At 42.0% G+C, this 17,767-nt stretch overlaps 1 protein-coding gene across 8 annotated transcripts in view; it reads right to left on the bottom strand.

The window, feature by feature from the left end:
• Window positions 1–6: 6 nt before the first annotated feature.
• Window positions 7–17,767, bottom strand: part of LOC135101870 (uncharacterized) — a 38,414-nt gene continuing 20,653 nt past the window's right edge. For 6 of the 8 annotated variants that reach the window (XM_064006156.1, XM_064006157.1, XM_064006161.1 and 3 more), the window contains 17 exons: window positions 14,137–14,730; window positions 12,983–13,147; window positions 12,190–12,406; window positions 11,574–11,697; window positions 10,989–11,201; window positions 10,305–10,437; window positions 10,017–10,094; window positions 9,318–9,617; window positions 8,692–8,805; window positions 8,063–8,212; window positions 7,517–7,614; window positions 7,036–7,183; window positions 5,923–6,421; window positions 5,301–5,443; window positions 3,321–3,422; window positions 2,865–3,003; window positions 7–2,173 (listed from right to left, as the gene is read on the bottom strand). In XM_064006156.1, the coding sequence (XP_063862226.1) occupies window positions 2,160–2,173; window positions 2,865–3,003; window positions 3,321–3,422; window positions 5,301–5,443; window positions 5,923–6,421; window positions 7,036–7,183; window positions 7,517–7,614; window positions 8,063–8,212; window positions 8,692–8,805; window positions 9,318–9,617; window positions 10,017–10,094; window positions 10,305–10,437; window positions 10,989–11,201; window positions 11,574–11,697; window positions 12,190–12,406; window positions 12,983–13,147; window positions 14,137–14,730 (3,231 nt within the window). In that variant the 3' untranslated portion in view covers window positions 7–2,159. The remainder of the gene's footprint in view (window positions 2,174–2,864; window positions 3,004–3,320; window positions 3,423–5,300; window positions 5,444–5,922; window positions 6,422–7,035; window positions 7,184–7,516; window positions 7,615–8,062; window positions 8,213–8,691; window positions 8,806–9,317; window positions 9,618–10,016; window positions 10,095–10,304; window positions 10,438–10,988; window positions 11,202–11,573; window positions 11,698–12,189; window positions 12,407–12,982; window positions 13,148–14,136; window positions 14,731–17,767) is intronic. The other 2 variants (XM_064006158.1, XM_064006162.1) reach the window with 2 other exon arrangements.

Genomic DNA, 17,767 nt, shown 5'->3' with positions numbered 1-17,767 from the left:
AAATAACTGTGATTTACTTTGATTATAATAGCCTTGTTAACTTCAGCTTACATTTATACTCTGGTTAAATGCTGCAATAAGCTGGATACACAAAGCAGAGTAGGTTCATAACAATGCATGGTTGAACATGTACTATCTGCCTTGTTCCTCTTTAGTTCACATATTCTGAGACTTGCCAAACCTTCTTACGGCAGAACATTCACTCACCACAGAACTTTCACCTCAGCTCTTACTGCCATGTTGCTTCCAATCAATTTCACTGGACCTTCAATGTTTCACAATCCACTACCATAATGAAAAGTATTTCTCCACTTTGGAAATAAAGAGAAACTGCAAAAATATCCATAAAAATAAGTAAAATATCACTTATTCTTTTGATTTATATGGAATATGAATTCAATATTACCTAAAACTTGAACAGTTTTCACATGACATGACTCATGTATTGCCTGGATACCAGATGGCAGTACTTCACTAAACACTTCAGGATGCTGTGGTTCCTTGGTATTGAGCCCTAAGGAATACAGACTCAAGGAACACTAGGAAACAATGACTCTGAGGTTAACGTTTCCAGCAAGAACATGTTGATGGTAAGATGTCCTCCAGCACATATAGCCAGTCACACTGGAGGGGGAGGGGAAACAGACTGAAGGGGCTGGACCCTAGTGCAAAGGGAACAGATTCTATTGGCAGGTGGTGGGACAGATCAGGTCACACTTAGAAAGGAAGAGGGAAAGTTTGGTCACACAAAGGAAGAGGGACCATCAGGTCACACTCACTAAGGAAGAGGGACAGGACAGGTCAGGTCACACTGAGGGAAGGGGAGAGATGGGCCAGGTAACATGGGAATGGGAGAGAAAGGCGTGGTCACACTGGGACGGGGATGGACAGGCCAGGTCACACTGGTGAAAGGCAAGAGACAGGCCAGGTCTCACTGGGGGGAGGTCAAGATGCTGGCAACACCAAATTGTAACACTGACAAAATGAGTACTACATGAGTAATATCTAGTAATATCTTGAAAAGTAAAAGATGACCATATGAGTACATAATGCTTTGAAAAGTAATCCTATTGAGAAACACAAGCTGCAACAAGATGACCATAGGGTAGTCAGGCTGGAAACTTTAGAATTATGAGAAATTAAGTATTTAAAGTGTGGAAATGTAGTAATTTCAGGCTTCTTCATAACCTTCATACACTAACTGTAATGATGGTATATAACACACATGATATTTCAAGTGCAATAGAATCAAAAAAGTATTTAACTTGTTACAATGAGTCCTGGGCTCTCCTCTGTGATATGAGGCAGCCTTTGGCACAATCATCACACTAAGATCAAATACATAACCTGACACTGACAACATGGTTACTCATAAGCTCTGATTGTCATGGGCTGGTCTGTGGTACAACATTCCCAGCTCCTGGAAAGTCCATCAGACTCCAGAGAAAGGAACCTTCCAAAACTTGTTTGAGCAGAATACAGGTTGGCTGGTCACATGGTCCCAATGCTTACAGAGACATGCTACACAGATGGCAGCAATGTGGACCAGCTGATAACACTAAACAACAAATCCTACATATAACATTTGGAAAAATTTTCTGACAATTAAAGTTTTTGCTAATATTATTTGATATACACACAGTGCCTTAATTTTGATGTAAGAAATGAGTAATTTTACTCCTGTAACTAGCTCCAGCACATTACTGTGACTGCACAGTTGTATGTTTTAACAGCTGCTGTGTGATGGGTGTACTCAACTTACTGCTGACACTATCATGCACTCCTCCCTCAATGTTTTTGTTCTCATGCTGATGACCTGGTAATCCGACTGACTGAATGGATGCTATGGAAGATACTGGCCTTCATTTGTGGGTGGGCTGGTTAACCCTCATCTTGCACATGAACAAAGTGAAGAAGCTCACCAAACAAGAGCTCAGCATTAGCACTGGACTGGACATCACACATGCCTGTTGTTCCTGCGTCTCTTCATCACTTAACTCCTCATCCTCCCCAAACATCAATGCCTCCCCTCTGGCAATACTGTGAGGTTCCTCTGTTATACTTTTCATTCTTTTGGCTTCCACTGATGGTCGCCACCCTTTTCCTTCCTTCTTCCTCCCATGACAGCATGAGAAGGAGCAGCTGCGTACCTGTTTCCGTCACCCTTCACTCCCTGTGCCATAAAGAAAAGTGTTAGTGGGATCAAAACACCACTCTTTTATAAGGTATCTTGAAAACAACACATCGTCTGATCTGAGATAATCATGATGTATTTTATCTTTATTCTAGGCAAGGAAAAGTAGTGGGGGGATTATGGGTACTGTCTAGAGCATGTTATTGGATAAATCTTATCTTCTTGATCACTAAGATTAGTTTGACATTTCAGACATTTTGGATTTTCTCACATTCTGTGATTAATACACATGCGCACACACACACACACACACACACACACACACACACACACACACACACACACACACACACACGAGGTCAAATAGCTGCACACATGACTTAGGTAGAAGGCAAAAATTCCACAAGGGTGTAACAAGATGAGGTGTAGGGAGAGGAGATGCAGTATGGCCATCTTGTTCAGTTCCCATGAAGCTGTGCCATATGTGACCTCACACGTGAAACAAACCAAAAATTATAATGAATGACAAAGACTTTTATAGCATCGGTAAAAAGATACTTTGAGGACTGGAGGAAATCTTATGTATCTCTTTGTACTGAATGTGTTATCTTCCCTTCACCTCTTATATATATATACACAAAAAGAATATAATAAATAATAGGTTTATTTCAATGCAAAGTTCCTTGTCCACCACTCCTCTTCCCACACTTGTCCCCTGCAGCTCACTGACCATCAGGTGATTGGGAGCGCTGCTGCTGGTGGTGATGGTGGTGGTGGTTATTGTGGTGCTGAGGCAGAGGCTGATCTGGGGTGTCAGCAGGAGAGCTTCCCTCTGGGCTCTGTAACTTGATGGGCACCTCATCTAACTCCTGCAAGAAGAGGTCACTGCTATTGCACAGTTTAAGACATAAAAGCAAGGCAGAAAGCAGCAATGGTTATGCAAAATGCGTAGTGACATTTGTATCAAGTTTACCATGCAAAACTTAATATACACTTCACTTATTACTCCTTTTTTACAACAGTGTAAAGATCATATGCACTATTATTAATTATTCCCATCACATCATCAATTTATGAAGGTCTTTTGGTTCTGTTACTGAGCACCAGAAATCCTGCCTTCAGTGAAGTGAGAAGTACAAAGAACAAATCATGCATCATTACTGACTCTATAAGAGAGATGCTTTACCTGACTCTGCTGATCCAGGAAGAGGAGATGACCCACCCCAAGAGCAGCTGCTTCTGCTGCATCACTCTCCACTAGACCTTCCACCTCTACCTCCATCTCCAGCTAAAGGTTAAGTGTGGGGGAAGGCACAATGTATGGGAGGACACAGATGTTAATACACAAGTGGAGGGACACACACACACACACACACACACACACACACACACACACACACACACACACACATATATCATTCCATTGTAGACAGAACATATGGAATGTTAATGGGAAATGTCAGAAGTGGCAAAGCACATGCAAACTTGCAAAGTTAGAGTTAGCAGAAGAAATCAAGGAAACAAGAAGCCAAGCCTCAGTGATCCATTTCCTCTCTAATCATGTAAAGGTAAAAAGAATAGTTAATGGTACTTCAGAATTACGAGCATTGTTTTAGGATAGCACATGATGAAAACTTTTGAAAAGTACGAAAAAACACGATGAAACTAGTTTGTTTTTTGTAGAAACTCAATGTGGAATGTGCCTTCACATTATGTCACCAAGCTGCAAGACTGTCCTCTCATCAGTAAATGTCTTTTCACTTCACAAGTGACCCACTGATACTGAATAGGTATATTCATGACATCTTTCTTACTATTGTAAAAGCAATCTTCCATTTCCTAAGAGGAGAGACAAAGCTTACAGTTACACTTCACTTAAAATGCAGAAAAAAAGATCAATATAATATAGAAGACTTTAGGAGCCAAACATACCACTTGTTTTTTCTATTAATGAGGAAAGGTAGTTCACTCATGAAGAGTTTAGGGCCATGGCTGCTCAGTTTGTGAGTTCATTTTAATCACAGCACCTGTTCTGTAGAGGAAGCAGTATTCTCATCATGCTCAGTGAAGTTTATTTAAAATTTTCCTCTGCTGATGGAATCTGATGCATCACAAGACATTATGTTTATGTTCTGAATTATCATTGGTCCTTTTGCATAACACACACACACACACACACACACACACACACACACACACACACACACACACGCACACACATACACACACACTTCTAAAACACTAATAAAAATATTATGTAAGGAAGGTAGAAGCACACTAGTATCATTTTAAAGGACTCCTGTTGAGAGAGAGAGAGAGAGAGAGAGAGAGAGAGAGAGAGAGAGAGAGAGAGAGAGAGAGAGAGAGAGAGAGAGAGAGAGAGAGAGAGAGAGAGAGAGAGAGAGAGAGAGAGAGAGAGAGAGAGAGAAAGGAAAAGTCAGATACATAAATAACTGAGAATTTTTAACATTAACACATGAGGCTGAATTAATTTTAAAAGGTATAAGTATTAAAAAATAACAATCTGAACCAATGAATATCAAAACTATTCTAAATGCAATGCCTGCACTGAGCAGCATCAGAAAGGGAGAACCAACAGTCAGCCACTGCCTCAACCCAGGACTGCCAGGTATAAGATTCACTGCCTTAACCCAGGGCTGCCAGATATAAGATTCACTACCTTAACCCAGGACTGCCAGGTGTACGATTCACTGCCTCAACCCAGGGCTGCCAGGTATAAGATTCACTACCTTAACCCAGGACTGCCAGTTGTACAATTCACTGCCTCAACCCAGGACTGCCAGATACAAGATTCACTGCCTCAATCTAGGACTGCTAGATGTAAGATTATCTCCAAGATTTTCCAGGAAGAAACAGCCACACACTTCAAACCATATTCTCAAACACTCAACTGTCTTACCTCTACTACTTCTAACTGGCTTTAGTGGAAGTTACTGAAATTTTTAAAGATGTTTTTGTGCCAGGTATAATGATAGTTTAAAAAGGATTCTGCTTCATCAAAAGGGAAAACACCCATAAGAATATGATCAATGAGGAGAGAACAAAGCATTTAAGAATATAGGTCCTGGAGTTCATAACTGCTAGAACAGAGCACAGTGGGAAAAAACTAGAAGAGAAATAACATACACAAAAAGCATCCACTGACCTGGGAGGAAGCATCCCGGGAAGGAAGCCAGCCAGGATGCTGTGAGATAGGGAGAGAGTGAGAGCTGCATGATGGCCGGCTGCCCTCAGCCTGCACAATGCCCTCTGCCTGGGAGTCCTCACCCCAGTCTCCCTCCACTGCATCTGGTGGCACAAATGTTGCTAAGGATGTGCTGATGGTGACTATGATATATGGGATGGTTATCAGTGGCCAGCTAGGTATTTATCATTGGGGGGCCACCTGGGGGACACAGCTAACTAATGGGGGGACACTAGATGAGCTGAACAAGCCCATACAGCTGCTCCCTCAGTCATAGTGGGACAATGCAGTTCCCATGCCACAGTAGCTGTGGCCAGTGGGTGGGTACCTGGGGGGCACTAGCTTCTTGTGGGGGCAAGTGCCCATCCATGCCCCACCATAGCTATGCCACTGGTGGTGATGGTGATAGTAGTGGCTGCTTTGATTATGATGGAGAGATAGTAGTGATGGTGGTATTGGTAATGGGTGTAATGGTTTTGATATTGTAGTGGTAATAGCTATTGATATAAGGTAATAGTGGTAGTGGTGGTTGTGGTGGTGACGAATCTCCCATATGTCCCCTGAGGAACAGCAGAGGACTCACCTTGTGACTGGTCAGCCTCTGCCAGTGTGTGCACCAGTGTGGGCTCCCCAAGATCATCCATCATGGCCTCCTCCTGTTCTGGCTCACCACAGCTGGCTCCCAGGGTAGCTTTGGGAGCCACCCCCTCTGCACCCCACACCCCAGACTGGGCTCCTGAGAGTGCTGCACCTCCACAGGCTGCACTCTCTGACAGAGGCTCCCCCACACCTGGGTTATGGTTAGGGGAGGGCAGTGGGGCAGGTGGTGGTGGAGGGGCCTGCCAGGCACTCTCCACAGGAGTGCTTTCGGGCACAGGAGGTGGTGGTGGTGGTGGATGGATGGCAGCAGCCCCAGCAGTGAGGCTGAAGTTGTGGCCAGAGTGGAGGCTTGGCCGCTGAGGATGGAGGGAGAACACTGCGGCCTCGGTCTGTGTGGCTGTGGTCACCTCCTGGGTGGGATGGCATTCAGGCAGGGCAGCCGTAGGAGTGGCACTGGTGCCTTCCAGACTCATTTCACCACCCTGTGAGAGTAGAATTATGTTTGGAGTGGCTCTCCAGCCCGTTCATTCATTCAGAAGTTAAAATACCTGGCCAGGAAGAATGCCTAATTTTCTATGTCTTTTATAGAATACTTTATTTCTCATTCATTATATTGCTGTTTGTGTGCTTCTGAATATAACATTCTGTGAGATGTGCAAATATGAACCAAAGGTGAGTGTACTTACAGAGATATTATGTAATATGCATTGATCTTGCTAAATTTTGATTTTCAATGATTTTGTTTCTGCCTTTCTTCACATTCCACAATGCATGTGCAGTAAGGGCTTCAAGACAAAAAGCATAGAATTTTTGGCTAAGTATTGCTTTCAGGAAAAAAAATGAAACTTAAATAACACAAATTGTAAACAAAAAATATAAACAGAAAATGATGATGAATATACAGAAGTAACAGACTCAATGCTAAAAGAAATAACACGCAAATTCCACTCTTCAGTTCTCACAACAGTGGCAGACATGAGCATGTGGTATTGTGGCTTGTAATGTTGATTTGTGGTACTGTAGCAATGCAGCAGTGAGAGAGATGTGTGCCAGATGTGACATTGGTAGAGTGGCAGGTGTAGCAGCAGCAACCTACCTTAGCCAGTGGAGTCGTGGGCAGCTTGGTTGGGGTCTGAGGCAGCAGAGGTCGATTGTCCCGTAGTCGCTGCACCAAAACTGAGCAATACTGGGTCAGCAGCACTTGGGAGATAATGGAGGGCACATCGCTGCTCACCTGTGCCAGCCTGGGGATCATCAGGTGAAGCTCAAGGTTAGAGGCCACTGATGTTTGAATTCTTGTGGGACTGTCACTACTCTCTGATATACCAAAACTGTTGCCAATATTTTCATCTTTCATAAGATTTTAGATGACATGAAGTAAAAATTAATGCTTGCAAAACACAAACTTTTTTCCATATTTTCAGTATTACCATTTTCAATACTGCACACTATGTTTTGACAATGCTCCATATGAAGTGATGGGTATTTGCTGTATGAATAGGAGAGCAGTGACTGAACTACTAATAGCGGTGTGCCATGATGTGCAGAGAAAAAAAAAAATGCTGAATGGAACTTACGGTTTCCCAGCAAAGTTTTGGAGGGCAGATTTGAGTTCAGTGTCCGTGGAGAATAGAAAGCTCTGAGGCAGCCGCAGGGACTGGGCTCGAGTCTGGATCTGTGAGGTAATGTCTCATGAAACTTGAGTATTCCCTTATTTATCTTATCTGCTGATGACCACTATGTTGGCATACAAGACAGGCAAGTTGGTATCCTATTCTCAAAGGCAAGTTGGTGCCCTATTCTAAAGTCATTAATTTTCCACACATACAAAATACACAAAGCTTTCATAGTTATAACTGCAAAGGAGTAATGAAAAATGTATCAGTACAAAACCAGCCCCCACCAATGAAGTCAATCATTACAAAATAATACTTTTACTTGATCACTCTCCACACAATGATTTAAAACAATTCATTTACCAATGTAATACAAAATCTCCCAGAAAACCTGCAAGCACCCACACTTATCATTCCATATATTAAGTAATGAAGTGCTAAGCCTCAAGCTATAACAATTTGTTTTATGGTAAACTGGACAAAAATCAGTTGTTTCTTATGACTTACATGGGCTACAAGACTGTGGTGGAGGGAGTTGAGCAGGAGAGGGGAGGCCACATCCTCACAAGCCTGTGCTTGCAGTACTTCAGTGCTCTCCCTCACAGCAGAGGCCACTAGGGTCTCAAAGGTGAGGTACTCAGTGTCATTGTTCAGAGGCTGCAAGTAAAAATGTGTGCAATGTGACAAGAAAGGCCAAGAAATGTGTCATTAACAATTACAAGAACTATGAGAGAGAGAGAGAGAGAGAGAGAGAGAGAGAGAGAGAGAGAGAGAGAGAGAGAGAGAGAGAGAGAGAGAGAGAGAGAGAGAGAGAGAGAGAGAGAGTGAGAGAGAGAGAGAGAGAGAGAGAGAGAGAGAGAGAGAGAGAGAGAGAGAGAGAGAGAGAGAGAGAGAGAGAGAGAGATGAGGTTGAATAGTCTACACTATGTATACACACAATACATTATCTTATCAACAAGTATTCATACCCTACCCAAACACACAACAGTAGCTATGGATTACACTCTTCTCTTTCCCCTAGAGTGCAGTTGGTGTTTATAATGCTGTGGCTAATGTAAAGAAGTATAACAAAACAAAACATCATAGTTAGAACCTAAGAAGCATTTGCAATCTGAAATTCATCTTTATTTACTCACATGGATGAGGTTATGGGCATCCTCTGGGGAGGAGCCAGCAGTGTCTGGCTGGTTTGGGAGTTTGCTGGGTCCAGCCTCTTCCTCCACTCCTCGCCTCACCCAGTCTTCAACCACCTACATATATGCAAAGAATGGAAGAAAAATTACAGGAATATGAATAAAAATAAATAAATAATAATGCTTTGGACCCTATTCAGGGACTGGCATCTCAGTGGGCCTTTTTTTATTGGATTTTTGTTGCCCTTGGCCAGTGTCCCTCCAACATAAAAAAAATAAAAAATAAATAAATAAAAATAAATAGATAAAAAAATAAAAAGTTAATGATACAACTGATGTCCTGCCTTGGAGAATCTGGAATTTTTCAGTGGTTCCATGATGCTCCAGGTCTGAGCATCACATCATGATGGTCTTCAGTCCCTAACATGTTAAATTCAAGACTAAAACTGAATGACACTTACTGAGAGAGAGAGAGAGAGAGAGAGAGAGAGAGAGAGAGAGAGAGAGAGAGAGAGAGAGAGAGAGAGAGAGAGAGAGAGAGAGAGAGAGAGAGAGAGAGAGAGAGAGAGAGAGAGAGAGAGAGAGAGAGAGAGAGAGAGAGAGAGAGAGAGAGAGAGAGAGAAACACACCTCCTGTCTGCTGGCCAGGTGAGAGTCATTAAACACAAGGTGGTCATACAGGGAACTCTCTGAATTGGCAACACTGCGAGTGCTCTCCCCTCCCTGTGTGGTGGGGGGATTGGAGAGGTTGTGGTGGCCGTGTGGTTGGAAGTCGTGGTAGTTGTGGTTGTAGTGAGGGCCAGAGTGGAGGGGTGGTGGCTGGGGGTACTGTGGCCGGGCACCAGTGTTCACATCCCCAGGGGGTGCAGGAGGGGCTGCCACTGCTCCACCAGGACTGAGGCTCAGGTTCTTTACATTGCGGTACAAAGCCTGTTAGCAAGGGAGGCAGGGGGGTGGAACAGTTGGGACAGGTGGGAGGCAGGAAAGGGTGGAGAGTAAGCTTTGTGATCTGACCTGGCAAGTATAGACAAAAGCATGTCCATTCATAGAAAAAGCTAAGATAAAATCTAAAGCCTGGATAAAAAGAATGTCTCTGTATTTTCTGTAACTCAATTTTTTAACAAAGTTCATGAATTCTTGCAGCAAGATGACCATGAGAGCTTAATGAATAACATTATTAAACATCCTTTCACACCCACTTTGTGGAGTTTATTTCACATATTAACTTTTAAGAAGTAATATGAATATTACATTTCATGACCATTTCTTCATTGAGCAACACTCATGACATTAACACTCTTCACAGCAAAAAAGCAGCAAGACCCTCACCCTGTTGTCCTCATCCTCAGAAGTCAGGCCACTATCGCTGACCTCTGACCCTGACAGGCCCACCACACTCACATTCTCCTGATGGGGAAACACAACTTTAGGGACCAACACAGGCAATGTAACACTGCATGCTGGAGGAATGATAATTTGATCATTGGTTTGTAGGAAGGATTCAGCAGTAACCATTCAAAGAAAATATCTAAAATGTGACAATGAGTGACACTGACAGCACAATTCCACCCACACACACACACACACACACACACACACACACACACACACACATACCTGAGGGAGGGTGTTCTGGGGATGGCTGTGGTGGGGCTGTGGCTGCCATGAGTCTCTCAGTGGGGCTGACAGGGGCAGACCAGTGGTGCCTTCAGCATGTCTGCGGCTGCTTCCTCGGATGTTGGCATTCACTCTGGAGAGACTTACATTACTGCCAAGGAAGTATTGGGCGTTTCATCTAATGCATTAAATGATAAACAAGGTGTTATATATTATCTTAATGTAATCAATGCAACTCTCCATGACTATCATAAAAGAGAATCAAAGCTTCCTGATGATAAAATGTGATGAGGGGATTACATGAGAGGATGAGTGAAGGGGAGATGAAATGTGCTGCAAACTCAAAAAAAAAAAAAAAAAAAAAAAAAAAAAAAAAAAGGCATAACTGATGAGAACAAATGATCAGAGATGTACATATCCAGTAAAGCAGACAAAATGTATCATGAATGGAAAGAGAATAACATGATTTACAAATAACAAAATGAAATATGTAGTGATGGAAAAAAGGAAGCATAAGAGATGATATGGAAATGGCTGAAGAGAAGGAATTAAGGGAGTAAGCAGAAATGAAAGAATATAAATAAAGAAGAGAAGCATTGGATTACAAGTACAAGAGTGGTGAAGGTGGAAAAATGCCCTCAGGAGGCATGACTGATGGACAGCTGGTGTGGTGGAGGAACTGACCCATGGCTGGAGGGACGGTGGGGCTGGGTGGCCAGGTCGTGCAGCAAGGCTACAGCCACATGCTGGTCTGTGTGCACAGTGATCTCTGATGCATGGCGGAATAACTGCAACAGAAACTCTGGCTGGTTGGCATGGCGACGGATCAGCGCCTCTGCCTCACGTAGCACCTCCAGTGTCACTCCGGCAGTGTTGGTGCCCTCACCTCCACCATCACTATGGGGAAGGTCATTACTGGCATCTCTCTTTCCTTTCAAAATATTGCAGTTATTATTTATTGATGTGGAGAACAGTGACTGTATCAACAATGTTATAAGCTGATGTAGGAATGAATAATTATATACATTTAAGAAAAACATTCTATGACTATACAGTGAGATTAGGAGAGACCATGCAGCCTGGTGAGCCACCACACAGTGAACAGGATTATGCATTAAAGCATGCATAAAGCTTTTCAGAGTAAGGATAATGATGGTAATGATAATGATATTCATGGCTGCTGTAGTTCAATGAGTCACTGAGCCACTGAAAATCTTTGCAACATCAAGAGGCCCTACCTCTCTGTAGGCCTGCAATCTAAGGACTCACCTGTCACTAGTATTGGCACGGGCACTGTTGTAGTTGAGGTAGCCCCGGTTCCTGCCACCTGAGCCTCGCTCCTGAGATGGCAGGTTCCTCTCACTGCACTTGGAGGCTGACCACAAGTCGCCTGCTGGAAGTGAAAAGTTTTATCAAAAACTGTTTCATGCATGACAATAAAGTAAACTGCACTGCAAGGAAGTAATAATTATGGCTATTAACAATTTTGGGTCTAAACAATGCAGAGCCAGCCATATGGCTACTTGGTGCTATGACTAAACTGTACTTGAGAAAACTGGTAACCTTAAATGTTTATATGTATAGTATAGGTATTTTTTATAATAATAATACTCTGGGTAATGAACTTAATGACATCACTGGCAGAGCCACTCTTCCTCTATCATTCCTCCATCACAGCTCAACTTTAATGAACTGATAAAAATCACATAAACCACAAAATAAAACTGTGGAAGAATCCCTCCTAACAAAAAAAAATAAATAAAAATGGCTTACAATGCTATAAAAATCATTATACTATACACCTCAACATTTCTTGGCCACAAGGTATACAGTACTACACAAATAGTAAGCAGGAAGTCCTCACTGGCAGAGGAGAGCAGCTCACTTTGTTTGTTCCTGTTGTTTGCCTTGTGCTTGTTCTGGCCGAGCAGGTGCTTGGAGCTGGGAGCCACAGGGTTCCTCACTCTGGGATTGGTGGGACCCTGAGGATTATTGATGTGGGGATTGGGCATTCTGGCCCGAGCTCCTGCTCCACAGTTAGTGTTGTTGTGGCCCACAGACACATTGAACCGCTTGTCCTCTCCTCGTATGCCCTCCCGCCCCTGAGGAAGCAAGGCATCTCTCACCTTATGATGCAACCTCATGAACCTGTCCTTTCAGAACATTCACAATACTCCACAGTGTTCACACCTTGTCAAACACATGGCCTGCTGATGTGGTCCCAATTCTCATAATTAATACCACACCTATTAATTAAAGCCACTTCATTCTCACATTTATAATTACTTCACTTAACTCCAAAGACTAGCTAACAAAATTACTATTATTTTTCATCATGCACTGGTTATTCTAAGAGACAATCAAGTCTAACTTAAGTCTCATCCATTACACAGAAATTTCAATACTGATTCTTTTTTCTAGGTACAAGTCTTCTATAAATATTCATTCACACATACACTCACAAAAATAAAAATTTTGAGGAAAACATGCAAGAGCTAAAAAACAGTGACAGGAGCAGGGAAACAGTTGTAATGGCAAGGTGGGCTTTGGGTGTTGTTATGCATATGGGCATATGAACAAGTGCATTAAACAAATTCATATAGAACCTAGTGATGATAATGTTTAAGATAAAAATCATGTTAAGTGTCATGAATCTGTGGGTGAGTGATGTGCCTTACTGGATGGAGGGCAGAAGCAGCGCTGTGAGTGGGGACAGAGACCGAGGAGGTGGAGGGTGGATGGATGTCACTGGTGTTGCTCTTGGTGGTGGTGGAAAGCAGGTTCTGGCGGGAATAGCTGCGGAAGTTATCCCAGTAGTTGTTGGCACGTGTGCCTGGCGGAACCTGCAAAAGAGAGTAACACAACTTTATGGTTTTTGTGACTACAAAATTACTATGAGAAAAAAATATGACCATGTTAGGCATGATGGGTACAAGAGGAAAACATCCAATAATATTGAAGGAGGCTGTTTTGTTTTAAAGTACATCAATGAGAGAGGGAGAGTGGAGAGTGATGGAATATGAGAAAGCAAGGTAGGAAAGCAGGAAGAGGAATAAATAATATTTTTCTATCATGGCAATCTCTTGGAGGGCAATTTTTTTTTTTTGGGGGGGGCTTGGGGGCAAAAAGAGCATCTAATAGAGAAACTGATGCATTTCCTAATACAGCTACTGAGACATTATCTTCAAGACCTCCAAGAAAATGTTACTAATATGATGACACTCAATGTATTAGCATTTGAAATTTTGGTCAACTAGTAATCCTCCTGTGTTTAACCTGCAGGATGTGGAATCACTTAATTTGCTGTTGATACAAAACTGAATTCACTGACTATAAGCAATGTAACCATCATTTTCAGCACATGCAAAATATAACTATTGCATATAGCAGTATTACAGAACATATTCAGCGAAAAAATAAAGGCATTCCTGTTTCATTTTTCTTTCTTTCCCATATTCTTGGCCTAGAGTGCTGGTAGGCAATTTATCTGCAGCTCTTTTATTTGGGGGCTTAGATGGTTGTCCCAAAAAAGACTTGAACCTGGATCAGTGAGATCATCACATCTGAGCACTTACCAATAAGCCACCTCCCATCAGAGGAGAGAGAGAGAGAGAGAGAGAGAGAGAGAGAGAGAGAGAGAGAGAGAGAGAGAGAGAGAGAGAGAGAGAGAGAGAGAGAGAGAGAGAGAGAGAGAGAGAGAGAGAGAGAGAGAGAGAGAGAGAGAGAGAGAGAGAGAGAGAGAGAGAGAGAGAGAGAGAGAGAGAATGATGACAGTAAAGATAAAGATGAGTACAAGAGCAATTGAGATTGAGAGGGATGTAGAGTGGCTCACCTGGTTATTGAGCAAGTCAGTGGTCTGGTGATGCAGGGGGTGGGTGGAGGCAAGGGAGGCCCAGTGGTGTGCCTCTGGGGCTTGGGACTGGCTACCCTGCTCCCCCAAGCGACCCAGGTGCAGAAGAGGGTGCGAAGAGCTCCCTTCCAGTGTTCCACCCCCAGCTCCTGCTTCCAGAAGGGATCCTAAGGTATCAGTTGGTTGTTCCATGCCTGGGGTGGCTGCCAGGGAGCCCCAGGTGCCTCCTGCTTGATCTCGTAGATCTCCAAGATGCCCATAGATAGGATTGGTGACACCAGAGGAAGGCATGCCCCCACCTTCACTCTGCTGTCTAAGGAACACAGAGAAGGAATCCTGTGGTGTCCTGGCAGGTCCTACATCCTTCCCAGGACGCAGGCCACTGGGGTTTGCCAGGAGGTTGTGATGATGAGGGTAATGGGACCGAGTGCTTCCACGGACCTCTTCCTCCTCCTCATTGTCTTCATCCTCTTCTTCCTCCTCACTTCTTCTGGCACCTTCCCTCCCACCCTGACACAGGCCCTCCCCTACATCAGCCATGGCAGCAGAGCCTGTCTGCTCCCTCCTCTCCAAAAGCTGCAACAAAAAATAGTGCAAATGTGAGAAAGCTCTGCCCAGCATGATCCTCTTGGTCTATTCAAACCCATGAAGTGGTTACTGTAGTGTGCTCCATTGTCTCCCCTTAAAAGACACAAATACACACACACACACACACACACACACACACACACTATCTCTAATGCCTAATTCTATCCTAAAGTTTCCTCATACAAAATGAACCTTGACAAAAATAAATTAATTTCCCACAAAGAATCTTTGAGGCACTGATTTCCTATTCCTTCATTCTTTAGTGTCTTCAACCTTTCTTAGCAAAGTCTTTCATTCTAAAGTAATTTTTTGCTGTAGATACACTAGACTACCTTTTATATCTCCCTCCATTTCACTTTCAATAAAATCCAAAACCTCACAGACTATTTTAAAATCTATTGATCTAACACATATTCCACATCTCCATTTAAATTTTAATTTGGTGTGCAATTCACATATGCAATCACTAGCAAATGATGTCTATCACATATTGCCTATGTCCTTTTTTCCCAAGTCTGTCACCTATACTGAAATACAAGTGGACAAAGAGTTTTATTTTATTTATTTATCTATTTATAGTTTTTATTTATGGAATGAGCTCATGTTTAGCTCTTTTTTTCTGTTCTGAGGTTATCTACCATCTCTATACATTCCCTTTTCTTCTCTATCACTCTGGTGAGAACCTTCAGCTCCCTCAACCTCCTCCAAAATTCTGCTGTTTGCCTGACTTAATTCTACTTTTTTTTTTTTTTAAGTTCAGCATTACCTACTAGCTACCACATGGAGCTCCTGGTATAAGAATACTTTTCTTCCATTTTCCCAGTTACTTTTACTTTTCCTTTTTTGGTTATCTAATTCATGTAATTCCATATAATCCTAATGTTGCATGGTCATAATATAATTCCTAATAACCTATATAACATGCAAACACATTACATCATGCATGCCCTACATTATAAATAGGTATTTATGCATTTTTACGTTTCAATTCTACATACTCTGTCTGGCTACAAACAGAATACTCTAATCCACTCTTTCAGGCTTTGAAGATTGTATAATATAGGGATGTTTTGATTTCTAATAATCTAATCCAGTCTTTCAGGCTTTGAAGATACATGTAGGATTGTATAATGTAGGAATGTTTTGATTTCTAAGATAATATACAACCATAAAATTAAATTTTCTGTATTTTTAGTGTATGCTACACAAATTATTTTTGTGGTGTTGTTCTCTCTCCCCTATAGGTCTTAAGAACTAAAGGTTCAGATATGAAAATATATAAGCATTTGCCTTGCCTTGGCTGCCTCACTTTAAAGGGGATGTCATCCTGGTATACAAAAAATGAAGTTAGATACATTACTATATATTTAACTTCATTTCACAGAGCAGTATATAGCAGGCTCTTCTTTCCTCAGGGTTTCTTTATCTGTCTTTGGTGTGCTCATATCACTTACATAAGGAATTGAGAAAATTTGAAGAGAAAACCAGTAACTTTAATTTTGAAGCAGATGAGTAGCATTATTGATCTGCATGGCCTGAGGCCTCTTATGGGAATTTCTCTGCTACTTAGTAACTCTGATTCAGCAAGATGGAAGATAGAAAATTGTATATCACAGAATATGCTACATTTCAATCACCCCTCCTATTTTTCTTGTATGTGTGTCTGAGACTTATATTCAATAGTAAATAATGGAATATCTTATATTTGTAACCTTCTTAAAGCCTATAACATCATCTTCCTTTATCTCTTGTTAGAACATGTTAGTAAATCTTGCTTATTTTTACAATATTATTCTTGCTCCTGGATTTGCTTTCAAGGAGGAGAGTTCTTGCTGCCCTCTCCAACCAATTATGAACCTGTCATTATGTGTGATAGGCATTGCTATTTAGATGCATGTTCCCACATTGATGTCAGTTCATGTAAAACTTCAATGGCTAACTACCTATCACTGGAAAACCCATTGGTTATGCTCTGCACAAGAATAAGCCAAACCATTGTAGATATCCATCATCAGGCAAAGCAACGTGATTTATACCTACTGCTATACAAACTGATATAAACAAACCAATAACCATTAAAAGGAAGACTACATAAACCATCAAACAAAGATGATGCATCAACTATTTGCAACACATACAATGAATAATCTTTGGGTGAAAATGAAGACAATATTTACAGATAAAGTAAGCAACTTGATGCATAATGCAAGACTAGCCTTAACCTTCAACCAGACTTGGGTGGCTGTTGTATTACTGTAAGCCAGGCTGAGAGTAATTACCACAATAAAGATAATATCAGGACCTGAGATAAGAGTAAGTAGATACTGAGAGGTAGGGAGCAAGACCACCACTCAGTAGGGAGAGTCAAGAAAGGACAGCAGGGGAGATGGTTTTATTATACAGCCAATACAGTGAAAGTAAGACTTAACTGCTACTGACCAGAATATCTAAGAGCCCAGCATGCAGAGGTGTGTGTGTGTGTGTGTGTGTGTGTGTGTGTGTGTGTGTGTGTGTGTGTGTGTGTGTGTGTGTGTGTGTGTGTGTGTGTGTGTGTGTGTGTGTGTGTGTGTGTGTGTGTGTGTGTGTGTAGAACATGCAGCACTGGAAGAGAGACAAGCCAGTGCAGTGTCATACCCTCCCCGGGGCACCTTTACCTCTAGCACCACAGACCTACAGCCAGCCAGTCAGGCCATCAACACATAGTTTGTCACCAAGAACAAGGCACATGAGTAAACATGGCTGGCAACCACATAAACATAATGCCAAGTGCAAAAAAAGACATACATATGCTGTATATTTAAGCCTTCAGTGAACATAATACTGGTGTATGTCTTCAAGGAACCTTTTTGAACTATATCAACCAATAAACATGGCTGAAAAAAAGGAAAGAAAAGATCTAGATATATAATCACACATAAATAGAATGCTTCTGTAAGCTGTGAACAGGCACTGCTGTGACACTAACAGTAGGTCAATAAGACCCCAGTGTAAGAATAATAAATATAAAGGTAAGGCACCACAATCA

The sequence above is a fragment of the Scylla paramamosain genome, chromosome 7 (assembly GCF_035594125.1).
Source record: "Scylla paramamosain isolate STU-SP2022 chromosome 7, ASM3559412v1, whole genome shotgun sequence".
In the NCBI taxonomy this organism is placed as follows: Eukaryota; Metazoa; Arthropoda; class Malacostraca; order Decapoda; family Portunidae; genus Scylla; species Scylla paramamosain.
This window is presented reverse-complemented; position numbering and strand designations above follow the sequence as displayed.